The sequence below is a fragment of the Schistocerca serialis genome, chromosome 5, assembly GCF_023864345.2.
Source record: "Schistocerca serialis cubense isolate TAMUIC-IGC-003099 chromosome 5, iqSchSeri2.2, whole genome shotgun sequence".
NCBI classification, from domain to species: domain Eukaryota; kingdom Metazoa; phylum Arthropoda; class Insecta; order Orthoptera; family Acrididae; genus Schistocerca; species Schistocerca serialis.
The window spans coordinates 47798621-47817317 of record NC_064642.1 but is presented as its reverse complement, the minus strand read 5'-3'; the positions used below and the strand labels follow the sequence as shown (position 1 = coordinate 47817317).

The window sequence follows — 18697 nt, the reverse complement described above, 5'->3', positions numbered from 1 at the left end:
GGTCTTTTGTACAACAGATCATTAATATTAACAAGCATCATGCCATAAACCAACATGTTAAATCCACATACAGTATTGGAGTGCATACAGCAGACAGTAGCTATCGTGCTGAAGCACATAGCAAAACTGAAGTGGCATGTGATGTTCAGTAATAGAAAGGTCGGCAGAGATCGTAGAACTGCAGCCAAAGATACTACGAATGACAAATGCATATTCTAGGAATTATATCTCAGGATGAATTCTTCTCGGGTTATCACTCGTCATGTCATAACGTTCCTTTCATGGACTCAATCACAAAATTAACAGGAGTAAACGAAAAAATAAAGACATTAATATCAAAAGGAAGACTGAACATATAATTTTGTCAAACGAAACAAAATTTGCATTCAGCTTGTATCCATATTACAAAATTATCTAAAAGAAAGTGTCCAGGAGAATGAACGTTCCATCTTATCAAACCATCAAATGACACAAACGTTTGTTAGGAGCTTATATACATATTACATTATTTTGATTTTATAAAATAAGAGATGCATTACTGTGTGATAACTGAAGGCAGTCTATATTCATAGGCACAGATCATTACAAAAATTACAAAGTTCTGTATGATCACTAGGAATATATTCCATACATTTTTATTTACATGTAAAATAATTATTATCAGAGAAAGGGAAGCACTAAAGCAGCTTTCTAGAGTATCATCATGACCGGGTTATAAAATAAAAATGAAAACATTAGAAAGGAAAAAATTAATAAAGTCGTGACTGATCCACCAGATGTAAATAAATACAAGACCAGACTGTTCATCAAGGTACAAAGAAATACAACTTACAACTGTGTCTGAATCGCTAATAATTCAAACAATTGACCAGTATTCGTGACTGCAAATGTAACAAATTCTTGGAACCGAGCTTGAAAAATCGGCAAAGTTCGACAAATCGCGAAAATAAGTCATAGTTCTAACCAAGACGCCGAAATTTTTTAAGCAATGAGGGCACACACGTGAATAGTTCTATCTGAAATAGGTGACTGATACTGCCTAACACTGGTCCGTCGTCTGTCCAGGTCTGCAGCTGAGTACCACGCTCCCATCTCTGGTCTGTCCTTACATACCCTCGGACTGGACTTCCTGCAACGACCTGCCGTTAGTCTCACAATTTACCAATGCTCAAAATTTTAGTTTCTTTATCATTAATATGCAGGATACTGGCGTTTTGTCCTGTTAAAGATGTTGAAGTAACTTGTACAATGGATAATTCGTCCACAATTAATGAAAATATAAAAAGCAAGATTGCACAATTTTGCAAAATGATAAAGAGTGCCCAGAATTTGTTGGTAACAAACAAAGCGTACATCATTCTAGTGAAAAATTAATCCCCTTGCCTTTCTGTTGTTTCAATAAGTTTCCTCATAACTTAAAAAGAATTTAAATTTTGAGTGATTTTAATTACAAAAATTAAGTACAAAATAATCTAATAAGTCATATGAACCACATGTCATAAAAACAGTATGTGGTTTGTATGACACTACCCTTGCACTATCACATTGCTGTTATGTGAACTGTGTCGTTTGATTAATTAAAAAGGCTTTTCATCAACTTTTTACATAAAGTATTTAATCCATGAAATGTGAAATTTCTTCCAAAAGTAGATACTGTACATGAGCTCATGCTGCTCGCCAAGGTTTTTATTCTGACACCTCAATCGTTTCTGTATCACTTTTGGTTATCATTTCCAGTTTTTCGAGATTTATCAGTTACCCTTTTCTTCACTCTAATTCACTTTTATTAATTTACTAGGCACAGATACAGATTGTTAGTATTATACGGTTTCACAATGTAACACTTTACATTTTCTGGTACTCCAAGATTACGCATGAAATTTGATTTTCGTCTTCCACTTTTGTCTACCTGTCCATGAATTTTCTTTATTATTTTTGCTTCTGATAGATGTCTGAATTACTTGAATCCATGTGATCGGCGGTCTCCCTCTTTTCTTTCTTCCTGCTGGCTATCATTCCACAATTCTCTGTGGTAATCTCTCCTTTGACACCCTTTTTCTATGTCCATGCCATAACTATTGTTTTTCTTATCTAAAATCTGCAATTGAATTTGTAACGTCCATTTTCTTCTTGATGACTTCGTTTGTGATTCTTTCTCGGCTAGTGGACCGCCTCAAATGTCTATCTCCGTTACCGTCAACCTTTTTACTGTTTGCGATTCTAGTGTGTCCATACTTCTGATCCATGTCATAATGCTACTGATAATTGGCTTGAAGATTTTTCTTTTTGTTTCCTTTCTAATCTCTTAGTCCCATAAAATAACATTTTATGTGACGCTGGAGGCAGTCATTTTGAGCACCTACTATATTTAATTTGTAAATGATGAAGTCGTTGTTGTGGGCAGTAGCGGCTACCTGATAAAACAATTTGAACAAGTGAAGAAAATAGTCTCGATCCAAATGGATTTAGCCTGAACGTTTCACGTGTTGTGTGCTTTGCACATGTCTACACTTATGGTTCCTCCCTGTTTCCTAGCATTCATTCGTGCGGGGTGTCGCATTGTCCTGCTAGAGTTGCCCAAGTCCGTCGTAATGCACAATGGACATGAACGGCTGCAGGTGACCAGAGTACGCGAAGGAACTTGCCCCCCGTCTTGCAGCGGTGTACCGTAGGTCTCTAGAAGAGCGTAGCGTTCCAAAGGATTGGAAAAGGGCACAGGTCATCCCCGTTTTCAAGAAGCGACGTCGAACAGATGTGCAGAACTATAGACCTATACCTCTAACGTCGATCAGTTGTAGAATTTTGGAACACGGATTATGTTCGAGTATAATGACTTTCCTGGAGACTACAAATCTACTCTGTAGGAATCAGCATGGGTTTCGAAAAAAATGGTCGTGTGAAACCCAGCTCGCGCTATTCGTTCACGAGACTCAGAGGGCCATAGACACGGGTTCACAGGTAGATGCCGTGTTTCTTGACTTCCGCAAGGCGTTCGCTACAGTTCCCCACAGTCGTTTAATGAACAAAGTAAGAGCATACGGACTATCAGACCAATTGTGTGATTGGATTGAGGAGTTCCTAGATAACAGAACGCAGTATGTCATTCTCAATGGAGAGAAGTCTTCCGAAGTAAGAGTGATTTCAGGTGTGCCACAGGAGAGTGTCATGGGACCGTTGCTGTTCACAGAATACATAAATAACCTGGTGGATGACATCGGAAGTTCACTGAGGCTTTTTGCAGATGATGCTGTGGTGTATCGAGAGGTTGTAACAATGGAAAATTGTACTGAAATGCAGGAGGATCTGCAGCGAATTGACGCATGGTGCAGGGAACGGCAATTTAATCTCAATGTAGACAAGTGCAATGTGCTGCGAATACATAGAAAGATAGATCCATTATCATTTAGCTACAAAATAGCAGGTCAGCAACTGGAAGCAGTTAATTCCATAAATTATCTGGGAGTACGCATTAGGAGTGATTTAAAATGGAATGATCATATAAAGATGACCGTCGGTAAAGCAGATGCCAGACTGAGATTCATTGGAAGAATCCTAAGGAAATGCAATCCAAAAACAAAGGAAGTAGGTTACAGTACGCTTGTTCGCCCACTGCTTGAATACTGCTCAGCGATGTGGGATCCGTACCAGATGGGGTTGATAGAGGAGATAGAGAAGATCCAACGGAGAGCAGCGCGCTTCGTTACAGGATCATTTAGTAATCGCGAAAGCGTTACGGAGATGCTAGATAAACTCCAGTGGAAGACCCTGCAGGAGAGACGCTCAGTAGCCCGGTACGGGCTTTTGTTAAAGTTTCGAGAACATACCTTCACCGACGAGTCCAGCAGTATATTGCTCCCTCCTACGTATACCTCGCGAAGAGACCATGAGGATAAAATCAGAGAGATTAGAGCCCACACAGAAGCATACAGACAATCCTTCGTTCCACGAACAATACGAGACTGGAATAGAAGGGAGAACCGATAGAGGTACTCAGGGTACCCTCCGCCACACACCGTCAGGTGGCTTGCGGAGTATGGATGTAGATGTAGATGTAGACAGTTTGCTTACGTACGTGTCACCCGTCAGAGTCGTAACTAGACTTATTGGGGGTCCCATATGATTCCAACTGCACACGTCCCACACCATTTCAGAGCCTCCATCAGCCTAAACAATCCCCTGATAAGCTGGAGGCTCCATGGATTCATGAGTTAGTTCCATACTCGTACATTCGCACGATGCAATTTGAAACGAGACTCGTCCGGCAAGGAAACATGTTTCCAGACAACAGTCCAATGATGGTGTTGACGGGGCCAGGTGAGGCGTAGAGCTTTGTGTCATAGTCATAGTCAAGGGCACACGAATGGGCCTTCTGTTCCGAAAGCCCATGTCGATGATGTTTCATTGAATGGTTCGCACGCTGACACTTTTTGATGTCCCAGCATTGAAATCTGCAGCAATCTGCCGAAGGGTTGCACTTCTGTCAGGTTTAACGATACACTTCAATCGTCGTTTGTCCCGTTCTTGCAAGATCTTTTACTTGATATTCATGGTCGTACGGGAAAATCTCCACTTCATCGCTACCTCGGAGATGCTGTGTCCCATCGCTCGTGCGCCGATTTTGACACCCCGTTCGAAATCACTTAAATCTTGATAAGCCGCCATTGTAGCAGCAGTAACCGATGTAACAACTGCACCAGACACTTACTGTCTTACATAGGCGTTGCCGCCGGCCGATGTGCCCGAGCGGTTCTAGGCGCTTCAGTCTGGATCTGCGCCACCGCTACGGTCGCAGGTTCGAATCCTGCCTCGGGCATGGATGTGTGTGATGTCCTTAGGTTACTTAGGTTTAAGTAGTTCTAAGTTCTAGGGGACTGATGGCCTCAGCAGTTAAGTCCCATAGTGCTCAGAGCCACATTTTAGGCGTTGCCGGCCGCAGATCCATATTCTGCCTGTTTACAAATCTCTGTATTTGAATACGCATGCCTATACAAGTTTCTTTGGCGCTTCAGTATATATGTGTGTGTGAATTTTTAGGAAGTTAAAAACTAATGTCCAGTGTTTTCAGCCAGTTCTTGACATCATTGGTGCCACTATGTAAGTCTCGCATTGTGTTCACACATCTTGAAACGTCCCCTTATTAACAAATTATACACGACTGTGCTTAACCTGACACACAATATTTTGTTAGCGCAACGCAATCTGACTTTCAATAATCCCTACAAAAGAATGGGCCCTGCCTAACATTAAACTATACCTTTCACAAATCACTTACCTCACAAAAATCTTCGCTACTCAAGCTACTGCAATGCAGCGAGCGCCACTACTGCCAGCTAAACAAAAGATTCAAACTACTGAAGGCACTAACTACTGATAGGGATAGTTAGCAAATGAAAGATATTAATAGAAAACAAACAATGTATTTACCTTGATATCATCATATATAAATATAGCAGTTTATGACAAATTTCAAAACTCCGCCATCTCTCTCCCCACATCCACCACTGCTGGCGGCTCACCTCCAACTGCGCAACGCTACGCGCTGTTCACATCCAGCTGCCGCTGCCCAACACTACAATGGCAGACAACAATGCAAACCAGCCACAGACTGCACACAGCACAGCCAGTGATTTTCAGAGCGCTACGTGGCGTTACCAATATAAGAACCTAAACAGCCTACTTACATAGCCCCCATGCTCCCCACAAAAAATTTTACAAATTGGTTTGGGCAGTGGCCAATACAGATTTGAAAAAAATTTTTCATAATTACAATAACAAAGAAATCAAATGCACACACTTATTGATACAATGTTGGTCAAAAGCTAAAAATTTCTCACAGTCCATAAAGACAGTCCAGATTGTTCATCACAGTAAAAATGCAGAGTTTTTCTCAAAGTCTGAGCAGTAAAAGAAAATGCACACAGAAGTAGTGGATTTCCATGCAGTCTTGAAGAAGTAGTGTTGTCCTTCCAACGGAAAGACAGTGCTGACTCTTGACATGCATACAGGTAATGGGCCACAACAGAACAAACCCACAGCAGAGTCAGTCGAAATTTTGAAGAGTATTGGTAGGTAGGTCACCACAGAGCAGACCCAGTGTAGTCCTGGTAGAGATTACGGTATTGGTGGGCCACCAGAGGTGCAGACCCACTGCAGTCCTTGTAGAAATAATGATATTGATGGATCATCAAAGACGTAGACCCACTGTACTCTGGCTGTGCTGTGTGCAGTCTGTGGCTGGTTTGCATTGTTGTCTGCCATTGTAGTGTTGGGCAGCGGCAGCTGGATGTGAACAGCGCGTAGCGTTGCGCAGTTGGAGGTGAGCCGCCAGCAGTGGTGGATGTGGGGAGAGAGATGGCGGATGTTTTTAATTTGTCATGAACTGCTATATTTATATATGATGATATCAAGGTAAATACGTTGTTCGTTCTCTATTAATATTTTTCATTTGCTAACTATCCCTATCAGTAGTTAGTGCCTTCAGTAGTTTGAATCTTTTATTTAGCTGGCAGTAGTGGCGCTCGCTGTATTGCAGTAGTTCGAGTAATGAAGATTTTTGTGAGGTAAGTGATTTCTGGAAGGTATAGTTTAATGTTAGTCAGGGCCATTCTTTTGTAGGGATTCTTGAAAGTCAGATTGCGTTGCGCTAAAAATATTGTGTGTCAGGTTAAGCACAGTCGTGTATAATTTGTTAAAAAGGGGACGTTTCAATCTCCTTCTTGGACACTCCATCGTCAAGTGCTGTTGTGCTGTTTCGTCTGTAACACACTGTCGCAATCGTAGAAGGGTTTTTCAGTTTTTCTCCACTTTTGAAGCCATAATTTGCATCTTATATGATTTGTTCTAATTTAAAGATGCCCATTCCTTTCGTGGTAAACTGAAACCACAGAAAGCTCTGCATGGACTGTTGATCAAACCCGAGTTAATGGTCTCTGCCGACACCGGACTTTCCTGCTCTTTTACAGGAAACTGTTTGAAAATGAAGTTCGAGTTTGCCACTGCAGAGCAACGGGCGGCCATCAGGAAACAGCTGGGCGCCAGTGAGGACGAGATCCAGCAGTCGCTGGCCACGCTGAGGGACTGGTTGCAGGCCCAGCCGCACCTACCCGACACCATAGGTAACTCGGACCAGAAGTAGACCAGTGTTACAAAACTGTTTTCATCTATTACTCAATTCACTTCCAAAACAACTGCACATCCTCGTATGTGGTTTCAGGTTAGTAATTAACTGTATGTTGTGAGAGCTCTAATGTTTATGAGTTGTTGCTCTGTGTACACACCAGCTCAGTTCTCTTCCCATTTCTGTCTCTTCGCTTCCACGCTAGTATCGGACTGTATACAACAAACGTACCATCCTAATCTAAGAGTCTAGATCCATAGGTGTTGGTACAGTTCCTCCGTCCCATTTCCTTTCTATCCCTAACAGTTGACAACTCACCTGTTCGTGCATTGTGTTCGTGCAGTGTGTGTGTGTGTGTGTGTGTGTGTGTGTGTGTGTGTGTGTGTGTGTGTTCTTTGCTCTTCTTTTGTAGCAACGTTTCGTTTTGCGACTGCATTATGGCTTTCTCATTCCTCCTCCATCTTCACAGCGCTCGTGATGTCTAAATTTTTTAAATTCTGTGCTTGCAGTGTAATTTCTCCCACGTTCAGCTTCCAACGTAGAAATGCAAGATTCTTCTACCCTTAATGGTGAAGAGATTTTGTTTGTAGAGCAAACTCATGAACCTCATACGAGGGTAGGAACTTATAGTGGCAACTATTTATTTACAGCTCGTTTTGTGGCGGTGTTCGTAGCGACAAGCAATTCGCTGTAGAAACGGCTTACGAAGTCACCGCCACACTTATAATAGCGGGCCGACCGGTCCGCTGGAACAGTGAACAGAAAGATGAAAACCCAAACACTGATTAAATAAAAGTCGGTACTTATCTTTATTAACGAAGATACAGAAACAGTAGTGAACTCCGTGTCTACAGAAATCTGTCTAGTTCGAGTCGGAGCGGCTAGGTCAGCGTCGGCTGACGACAAACAACAACTCTGCTGCGATGAACACACAACTGACTGGCAAGTACACAATTCGGTGGCGAGTATACAACTGAGCGGCGAATACAGAACTGTCCTAGCGCTCGCGACTCCAGCGCTTAAGAACCCAGAAGCCAGCGGTGGCGCGCGCAGACTTGCGGCGATTTCCTGTCTCACTGGCGCTGCTTATGCGGACGGCGTCCGGACTTTGATGCTGCCAACCTTTTGGCAGCGGGCTCGGGTGGCATTACTGGCTAGGATATAACAGCTCGTACAAAATAGATACGTGTTTCAAAGTTTTACTGACCTCCAAAGTAGTCACCAGCATTGTGTATAACCCGTTGCCAGCGATGTGGAAGTCGTAGGATACTCTTAGCAGCGCCAGTTGTGTTGACAGTTCGAGTGGCCAACGTTGTGTGAATGCTCTGAAAAACTAATCATTTGCATATCACAGCATCTTCTTCCTGTCGGTTAAATTTCACGCCTGTAGCACGTCATCTTCGTGGTGTTGCAGTTTTAATGGCCAGTAGTGTATTTCACTTGCTCTCCCATGGTAGTTATCGGAAACGCACGGTGACGTTACAATGAAGAAGTACAGTGATGTCGAAGGAAAATACATCCCAGAGGTCAGATGCGCATATACTATCAAGTATGCTCACGCTAAGCTGTGCAAAGCGGTCGTACTCCCAGATTCAGTAATACTGTGGCCGACTAATACTGTTGTCTTCATACGTATAATCAAAATACCGTCGGGAAACCAGTCAACATGAAGGCCGCAATATCTGGAACAACCTGTCGATTCCTCTACCTGACACGATCTTTTCTTCAATTTACACAACATATATTACATACACTGTGCCCATCAGAATTCTATTAGTCTTTCTACTTCTGCATCTAAATACTGCGACAATCAAAACAAATTTATGTCTCCTAATGAAATATTAAAGTCTGTTCCCATGTCTGCAGAAAATAGTAATAAATCAAAGAGGGTGCACACGCCTAAATTAATACATCAGGTCATCTGCAACACAGGGATGTTGGGGCAACGTCTGTATTGAATTTTTGTCATAGTACGAGGTGTTCAAAAAATGTCTCCGCAGTGCCGTATGATTGTTAGCTGCGCGTGCCGTATGATTGTTCTCCTGCCAGGGTTTTTCAACGAAACAAGAAACGCACAACGATACTGCAGTGATATTCAGTACCAATTCATAGGAGAACTTGTATTAAGTGAAATACTGTGCGGTTATTTTCAAAAAGATGGTGCAATCGCGCATACAGCTAGCGTTTCAATGTCAGTGCTTGCTGATGATAGCATAATTTCACAGGGACTTTGACCTCCACGATCGCCTGACCTAACACCACCTGACTTTTTTCTCCCGGGGTGCTGCAAAAGCAACTGTCTATAAAAATCGTCCAAAATCCATCGATGAAATGAAAACTGCAATATCTACTTTCACTGCTTCTGTTACAGAAGAAATGTTACAGCTTGTGTTTGGAAACATGATTAGACGAATTGAATTGTGTATTCAACAACAGAGGAAACACTTTCAACATTTAATGTGAAAATTTGTAAGTAAAAAGCAATATTCAATAAATTAATAACTTGTATTTCACTCAGTTTCATTTCGGTATATTCACTGCGGCATACGGCACGCGCGCCTAACAATCATACGGCACTGCGGTGAGACTTTTTGAACACCCCGTATATCAATTAAACTACGGTAAAATAGTGATATACGCCCATTTCTTTACGCTTATCATTGGTATATTTGCCTTATCCTGACCTGTACTTGGTTTTTCATTTACCTGGCAAACATGTTTTTGTTATTGGTTCAAATGGTTCTGAGCACTATGCGACTTAACTTTTGAGGTCATCAGTCGCCTAGAACTTAGAACTAATTAAACCTAACTAACCTAAGGACATCACACACATCCATTCCCGAGGCAGGATTCGAACCTGCGACCGTAGCGGTCGCTCGGTTCCAGTTTGTAGCGCCTAGAACCGCACGGCCACTCCGGCCGGCTTTTGTTATTGTTCTTACATGTAAAATGACCTGCGAACATTGGTATTTTTTATTTTTGTGAGGCTCTGGTACGGAAAACTATTTGTTTTGGTTTGTTATTTATAGATTACGTTGCGTATTTTAATCGTAGTGGCACAGAAACATATCTCCAGATCTTGAAAGGCAGTAATGATCTGGACCACTTACTAACAATAGAAGAAAAATATCACATCCAGAAAGCTGTCATACTGGACAGAAATGTCATAAATGATGAAACAGTATTCTGTGACAAAACATCATTCAAGACTCTAAACCATCTATGAGCGCATCTTTGTTCAGCGCAGGGTTCCACACCTGATGCAGTTGTAGACCGCTATCTTCGTTAATTACGCAGTACTGATCACTAATTTCTTCGGTCACTTTAATCACACTAACCCAGAATGAGGAAGACTGCCTAAGTATGTTGGTTTTGTTGTGCTACATAGAATGACCAGTTTTTATACCATGGTTGGCCACGGCTGGTCTGGTGGTTTGGTATAACTCAGAGTGGCGGCTACGTTCACGGCACCCTTCTTCTGCTGTATGTACAGTTTCCCTTATATATTCTTGCATGCGTTGTCAGGGGTTTGGTGGGCCCCAGTTTGGCAGAGGCCTAGACCAGTCTTTACTGAACATAATAGTGTCAATATCTTTGGGGATGGGTGAAATACGCATTTGTCATTGGGTCGCTCTAAGATTCTGTTCACTTTTCCATATCTGCATCTATATCTACATCTACATAAATATTGCGGAAGCCACTTTGCGGCATGTCGGGGAGGGTGCTTCTGGTGCCACCAACTTATCGCCCCTTCCCTGTTCCACTCGCGAACGGTGCGTGGGAAGAATGATTGTCGGTAAGGCTCCGTATTTGGTATAATTTCTCGAGTTTTCTCATCGTAGTCATTTCGCGAGATGTATGTAGGAGGAATTAATGTGTTGTCCGACACTTCGCGCAAAGTGCTATCTCGGAAGTTCAGTAGCAAACCTCTTCCTGGTGCACAAAGCCACTCTCGTAGCGTCTGAGACTGACTTCGTGTAGCATATCTGTAACGCTCTCGAGCCGTCTAAACGATGCTGTGAGGAAATGCGCTGCTCTTCGTTGGATCCTATCTACCTCTTCTATCAGTCCTACCTTTTAAAGGACCCAGACTGATGAACAATATTCAAGAATCCGTCGAACAAACGCCTTGAAGACACTTCTTTCGTGGATGAGTTACATTTCCTTGTAATTCACGTATTAATCTCAGTCTGGCGTCTGCTTTTCCTACTATTTGTTTATGTGGTCATTCCATTTAAGTTCACTCTCGATATTTACGGTATGTATTGTTTCCAGCAGTTTGTCGTCAGTAGGGCAGTTGTACAGTAATGGATTCCTTTTTCCTAATGTTACGTTTATTTACGTCCAGGGACAACTGTCAGAGACTTCGGCATTCACCAATCTTTTGTAAATAATTCTGCAGATCGATACCGCCTTCCGACGCTGCTCCTTTCTTATAAGCAACCGCATCACCTGCGAAATATCTTAAAGAGCTTCTACTAGATCATTTATATACATTTTGTGTGTGTGCGCGCCACTACTACGGTCGCAGGTTCGAATCCTGCCTCGGGCGTGGATGTGTGTGATGGCCTTAGGTTAGTTAGGTTTAAGTAGTTCTAAGTTCTAGGGGACTGATGACCACAGATGTTAAGTCCCATAGTGCTCAGAGCCATTTGAACCATTTGTGTGTGTGTGTGTGTGTGTGTGTGTGTGTGTGAATTCCTAAGGGACCAAACTGCTGAGGTCATCGGTCCCTAGACAACGCACTACTTAAACTAACTTATGCTGAGAACAACACACACCCATGCCCGAGGGAGGACTCGAATCTCCGGCGGGAGGGGTCACGCAATCCGTAACATGGCCCCTCAAACCATGCGGCCACTCCGCCCGGGTTATATACATTCAAACAGTCACGGTCGTATCACACTTCCTTGGGATACTCCGGATATTACCTCAAAATCTGTAGATTATATTCTGGTAAGAACGTTCTGTCTGCACGGATGTCTTGAATCTAGTTGCAAATCTGGTCGGATTAGTAACGAGCATCAAAACCGATTCAGGGATTAGTGAACACAGGGTTGTCGTATTGTAATCCCCAAATCCTCGAGAAATAAGAGAAAAATATACCTATTCAAAAAAGCAAATAAAAATTCACTTCACGCCTTCCTGAGAGACAATCTCCAGTCATTCCAAATTAATAATATCAGTGTAGACCAGATGTGGGTTAAATTCAAAGAAATAGTATCGGCAGCAATTGAGAGATTTATACCAAATAAATTAACCAACGACGGAGCTGATCCTCTTTGGTACACATAACGGGTTACAACACTGTTGCGGAAAGAACGAAACAAACATGCCAAATTTAAACAGATGCAAAATCCCCAAGATTGGTGAACTTTTACAGAAGCTCGAAATTTAGCGCAGACTTCAATGCGAGATACTTATAACAGTTTCCACAACGAAACTTTGTCTCGAAACCTGGCAGAAAATCCAAAGAGTTCTGGTCGTATGTGAGGTATGTTAGCGGCAGGGAACGATCAATGCGTTCTCTGCGCGATAGCAATGCAGATACTATCGAAGACAGTGCTGCCAAAGGAGAGATGCTAAACACAGCCTTCCGAAATGCCTTCACAAAAGAAGACGAAGTACGTATTCCAGAATTCGAATCGAAAACAGCTGCCAACAAGAGTAACGTAGAAGTAAATATCCTCGAAGTAGTGTAGCAACTTAAATCACTTAATAAAAGCAAGTCTTCTGGTCCAGCCTGTATACCAGTTAGGTTCCTTTCGGAGTATGCTGATGCATTAGCTCCATACTTAACAACCATAGACAACCGTTCGCTCGACCAAAGATCCGTACCCAAAGACTGGAAAGTTGCACAGGTCACACCAATATTGAAGAAAGGTAGTAGGAGTAATCCTCTAAATTACAGGCCCATATCGTTAACGTCGATATGCAGAAGGATTTTAGAACATATATTGTGTTCGAACATTATGAATTACCTCGAAGACACACAGTCAACATGGGTTTAGAAAACATCGTTCCTGTGAAACACAACTAGCTCTATATTCGCATGAAGTGTTGAGTGCTATTGACAAGGGATTTCAGATCGATTCCGTATTTATGGATTTCCGGAAAGCTTTTGACACTGTACCACACAGGTGGCTCGTAGTGAAACTGCATGCTTATGGAATATCGTCTCAGTTATGTGACTGTATTTGTAATTTCCTGTCATAGAGGTCACAGTTCGTAGTAATTGACGGAAAGTCATTGAGTAAAACAGAAGTGATTTCTGGCGTTCCCCAAGGTAGTGTTATGGGCCCTTTGCTGTTCCTTATCTTTATAAACGATTTTGGAGACAATATGAGCAGCCGTCTTCGGTTGTTTGCAGATGACGCTGTCGTTTATCGACCAATAAAGTCATCAGAAGATCAAAACAAATTGTAAAACGATTTAGAAGAAATATCGGAATGGATCGAAAAGTGGGAGTTAACCCTAAATAACGAAAAGTGTGAGGTCATCCACATGAGTGCTAAAAGGAAATCTAAACTTCGGTTAGACGATAAATCAGTCTAATCTAAACACTGTAAATTCAACTAAATATCTAGGTATTACAATTACGAACAACTTAAATTGGAAGGAAGGCATAGAAAATGTTGTGGGGAACGCTAACCAAAGACTGCGTTTTATTGGCAGGACACTTAGAAAATGTAACAGAGCTACTAAGGAGACTGCCTACACTACGCTTGTCCGTCCTCTTTCAGAAACTTCTGCGCGGTGTGGGATCCTTACCAGATAGGACTGACGGAGTACATTGAAAAAGTTCAAAGAAAGGCAGCACGTTTCGTATTATCGCGAAATACGGGAGAAAGTGTCACAGAAATGATACTGGATTTGCGCTGGAAATGATTAAAATAAAGGCGTTTTTCGTTGCGACGGAATCTTCTCACGAAATTCCAATCACCAACTTTCTCCTCCGAACGCGAAAACATTTTGTTGACACCGACCTACATAGGGAAATAAGGGAAATCAGAGCTCGTACGGAAAGATATAGGTGGTTATTCTTTCCGCGCGCTATACGAGATTGGAATAGCAGAGAATCGTGAAGGTGGTTCCATGAACCCTCTGCCAGGCACTTGAATGTGATTTGCAGAGTATCCATGTAGGTGCAGACTCGGTAAATTCGTATATATACATTTTTTAACACTAAGCAGAAGTGCGGGACGCTGTCAAATGCTTTCCTGAAGTCAAGGAACACTGCATCAAGCTGATCGCCGTTTCCTTCAGCGCTGCGAATTGCGTGGAGGAACAGAGTGAGCTGAGTTTCGCAAGAACTCTGCTTGGCTGAATGCGTGTTGATTTTTACAGAGGAGATTTTCTTTCTCCAAATACGTCATAATTCTTTAGTATAAACATTTTCCACAATTCTACGATAGTTTGACACCAATGACATAGGTCTATAATTGTGAGCACCTGTCCTACGTTCCGTGTTGAAGACGGAAACGATGTGTGCATTTTTCATCGCTAAGTGCCCTTCGTTGCTCCAGTGATCTACAAAAAACTGCTGCTGGACAGGGATCAACTACTTTCGCATAATCTTTTTAGAATTTTACAGCTATCTCATCTGGTCGCAATGTCTTTCCACTACTAAGCGATCGTTGTTGCTTTTACGTTCATCGATCGGTTATCTCAGTATCTGCCATTTCGACGTTCGTACGATAATTGAAAGGAGAGATTGTATTACGATTTTCAGCGGTGATGCAATTTGCGAAGATCGAATGCAGTGTTCTGTCCTGCTCTCTGTTGTCTTACGTTTCTGTGCGTGCAAGGTCACTGCGTGAATGAATAGATGATTTCTACACACTCATTGTTTTTACATTACACCAAAACTTCTCAGTGTGTTCGGGTAGTATCGCCAACAAACGGGATGGACGTTAGTGATTTGTGATCCTGTTTTTCTTCCTTCTGTCAGTCAATTAAGTCAGACCACCATACCACCCGTGACCGACCATAGTATAAAAATTGGCCATACTATACCGGGTGAGGCTAAATTCGCACACTCGGGATTGGCAACGCGACTCCTTAAATGCCAGCGATAAAAAAAAATGTGTCACAAAATTTCGTCCGGCGAGTACATCCAGCAGAAAAAGGATGTTAGTGGCAATATGGCAACACTGTAACAACATGTATGGTAACTACCTCTGTCAGCACATGTTGCCCAATATTCCGGCCCTGTTCAGTTGGTGCAGTGGATAGAGTTTTGGGTTAGCGTGCAGGAGGTCAATGGTTCGTTCCTGGTTTGGGGCATATGTTTTTAGTTTGGTAAATGTAGTCCAGGTGATACGGTACCTGGCATCTTAACCGTCAACAACGACTGCAGTGGGTCCTCTAAAAAAACATTTGCACTTACATACTACAATTGTAGAAATGTAAGATTCGCACCACTTCATTTACTAGATGCGAAACCTGTTCTCTTTGATCCTTCTCCAATGGTACCATAAATTAGTACCAACTATTATTCTTGCCTCACTCAGGTCCATTACATGTGATTGGGGCCTTGCGTTACCAGTAGTACGAGGTGCATCTCACCCGAAATCGATGAAACTGGCGTTACTTCTCGACGTAATCGCCCTGCAGACGTACACATTTTTCACAACGCTGACGCCATGATTCCATTGCAGCGGCGAAGGCTTCTTTAGGAGTCTGTATTGACCACTGGAAAATCCCTGAGGCAATAGCAGCACGGCCGGTGAATGTGCGGCCACGGAGAATGTCTTTCATTGTTGGAAAAAGCCAAAAGTCACTAGGAGCCAGGTCAGGTGAGTAGGGAGCATGAGGAATCACTTCAAAGTTGTTATCACGAAGAAACTGTTGCGTAACGTTAGCTCGATGTGCGGGTGCGTTGTCTTGGTGAAACAGCACACGCGCAGACCTTCCCGGACGTTTTTGTTGCAGTGCAGGAAGGAATTTGCTCTTCAAAACATTTTCGTAGGATGCACCTGTTACCGTAGTGCCCTTTGGAACGCAATTGGTAAGGATTACGCCCTCGCTGTCCCAGAACATGGACACCATCATTTTTTCAGCACTGGCGGTTACCCGAAATTTTTTTGGTGGCGGTGAATCTGTGTGCTTCCCTTCAGCTGACTGGCCCTTTGTTTCTGGATTGAAAAATGGCATCCACGTCTCATCCATTGTTACAACCGACGAAAAGAAAGTCTCATTCGTGCTGTCGTTGCGTGTCAACATTGCTTGGCAACATGCCACATAGGCAGCCGTGTGGTCGTCTGTCAGCATTCGTGGCACCCACCTGGATGACACTTTTCGCATTTTCAGGTCGTCATGCAGGATTGTGTGCACAGAACCCGCAGAAATGCCAACTCTGGAGGCGATCTGTTCAACAGTCTTTCGGCGATCCCCCAAAACAATTCTCTCCACTTTCTGGATCATGTCGTCAGACCGGCGTGTGCGAGCCCAAGGTTGTTTCGGTTTGTTGTCACACGATGTTCTGCCTTCATTAAACTGTCGCACCCATGAACGCACTTTCGACACATCTATAACTCCATCACCACATGTCTCCTTCAACTGTCGATGAATTTCAGTTGGTTTCACACCACGAAAATTCAGAAAACGAATGATTGCACGCTGTTCAAGTGAGGAAAACGTCGCCATTTTAAGTATTTAAAAGAGTTCTCATTCTCGCCGCTGGCGGTAAAATTCCATCTGCCGTACGGTGCTGCCATCTCTGGGACGTATTGACAATGAACGAGGCCTCATTTTAAAACAATGCGCATGTTTCTATCTCTTTCCAGTCCGGAGAAAAAAAATCAGAGGCCTTAGAACTTGAATGCACCTCGTACTAGCAAAGTGCTTTGCGGATACTTTGAATGGTTCCAACAAGAACAGGACGCCAACGACGACTTCGTGAACACCATAATATGGCCGGATGAAGCAGCATTCACTCTTGAGGGTGTCTTCAATACCCACAATGCCTACCATTGGTGTGAGGTTAACCTATACGTCACCTGCGACGGTGGATATCAAGTTCGCTTTGGTATCAACGTCAGGGCCAGAATACTGGGCAACAGGTGTTTGGGCCCCTACATATTGCCTGACCGGTTGACTGCCCTAAGGTATCGTACATTCCTCTCAAACTATCTGCCTGATGCGCTGGAAGATGTTCCACTACATGTTCAGCAGAGGATATGGTTCCAACATGATGGTACACCTCCACACTCTGGAATTAATGTGCGACAGTACTTGGACAGAACATTTCCAGGGAAATGGCTCGGACTTGGGGGTCCAGTTGTATGGCCACCACATTCTCAAATTCCCTGGACTTCTTCCTGTGGGGACACCGGAATGAGCACGTGTACTCTACTCCGCCGACGAATGTTCATGCTTCTCTTTTTGCTGTGGATGCAGATTTTCTGCGAAGGGTTCAGAGCTGTATTATCCGGCGGGTTGCACAGCGTTTAGACGAACAAGAAGGTCCCTTTGAGCATCTGTTGTTATGAGGACAAAGTATTCTGTTGTGAAGGTCATCCAGTCATTAATTTGGACATTATTACTGTCTCTCGTTGCTAATGTGCGACATCTGAGCGCTCATATTACATGTAGTATAAATGATAAGTATATGTTGTGTTATTGTACTGTGCTATCATCTCGAAACTGATAATGTATTTGTAGCTATTCTGTCCTTTGACACCTCATTTGTTTCAACTGTCTGTTTCTTATTTTTCTAACCACGTTTATGTTATGTTCAGCGTTACAAAATGTTGCAAATTTAGGATACATATGAGCTAAGAAACGGTGTATATTATAGTATGAAATGTCAGAAGGAAACCAGCAAATAAAAAAAATGCGCCCTAACCCAGGGTCGAAGCCTCGCCCTCATGCATGCTAACCCAAAACTCTATCCACTGCACCAACAGTACAGCACGATTAATATACCATACATGTAGTTACAGTTTGCTAGATTGCCTCTCTTGAACTTCTGTTTTCTACCGGATGTACTCGCCCGAGCAAATTCTGTGAGACATTTTTTTATCGGTGGCATGTAAGGAGTCGCACTGCGAAGCCCCAGTGCGCAAAATTCGCTTCAACCTGTATACTACAACACAACGCACATACTTAGGTGATCTTCCTCCTTCTGGGATTGTATGATGATCTAATTAACAAAGATAGCGTCGCACAGCTGTATCAAATGTGGAACTCTGCACTGAGCAAACAAAAAGTGGTGTAGGTCGCATCTGGTGGCGAGACTGAGGGCCGCAGTTCGTTTCCAGGTATCACCACCCCCACCACCATCACCATCATTTACCACGGTGACTGCAGAGATAACAGGAGTGGAATAAGGGAGAAGGTAATGCCCGATGTACGTAGAGCTCACCAGCAGCCATCAGGAACCACCTGAAAGTGGCAACAAGCCTATTAGCCCGATATATCGTGAAGTAGTTACGACGTGACAAGGACAAACACCTTAGAATTCTGTAAGAAATAGGCGGGGAAACATCAGATCGTATATATGGCGAATTATCGATAGTACTGCCGGCATTGGCGACACGTTGGTGAGAAGAGATGTAACTATGTTGATCAGTTGGA

The 18697-nt window shown here is 42.9% G+C and overlaps 1 protein-coding gene across 2 annotated transcripts in view; it reads left to right on the top strand.

Moving 5' to 3' along the window:
- LOC126480925 (alpha-tocopherol transfer protein-like) overlaps positions 1-18697 on the top strand; it is a 149458-nt gene that overhangs the window by 29769 nt on the left and 100992 nt on the right. Inside the window, exon 2 of one of the 2 annotated variants that reach the window (XM_050104337.1) lies at positions 6963-7115. The exons of the other annotated variant lie outside the window; for it this stretch is intronic. Within the exon in view, the coding sequence (XP_049960294.1) occupies positions 6977-7115 (139 nt within the window). The 5' untranslated portion in view covers positions 6963-6976. The remainder of the gene's footprint in view (positions 1-6962; positions 7116-18697) is intronic. 2 annotated transcript variants of the gene reach the window in all.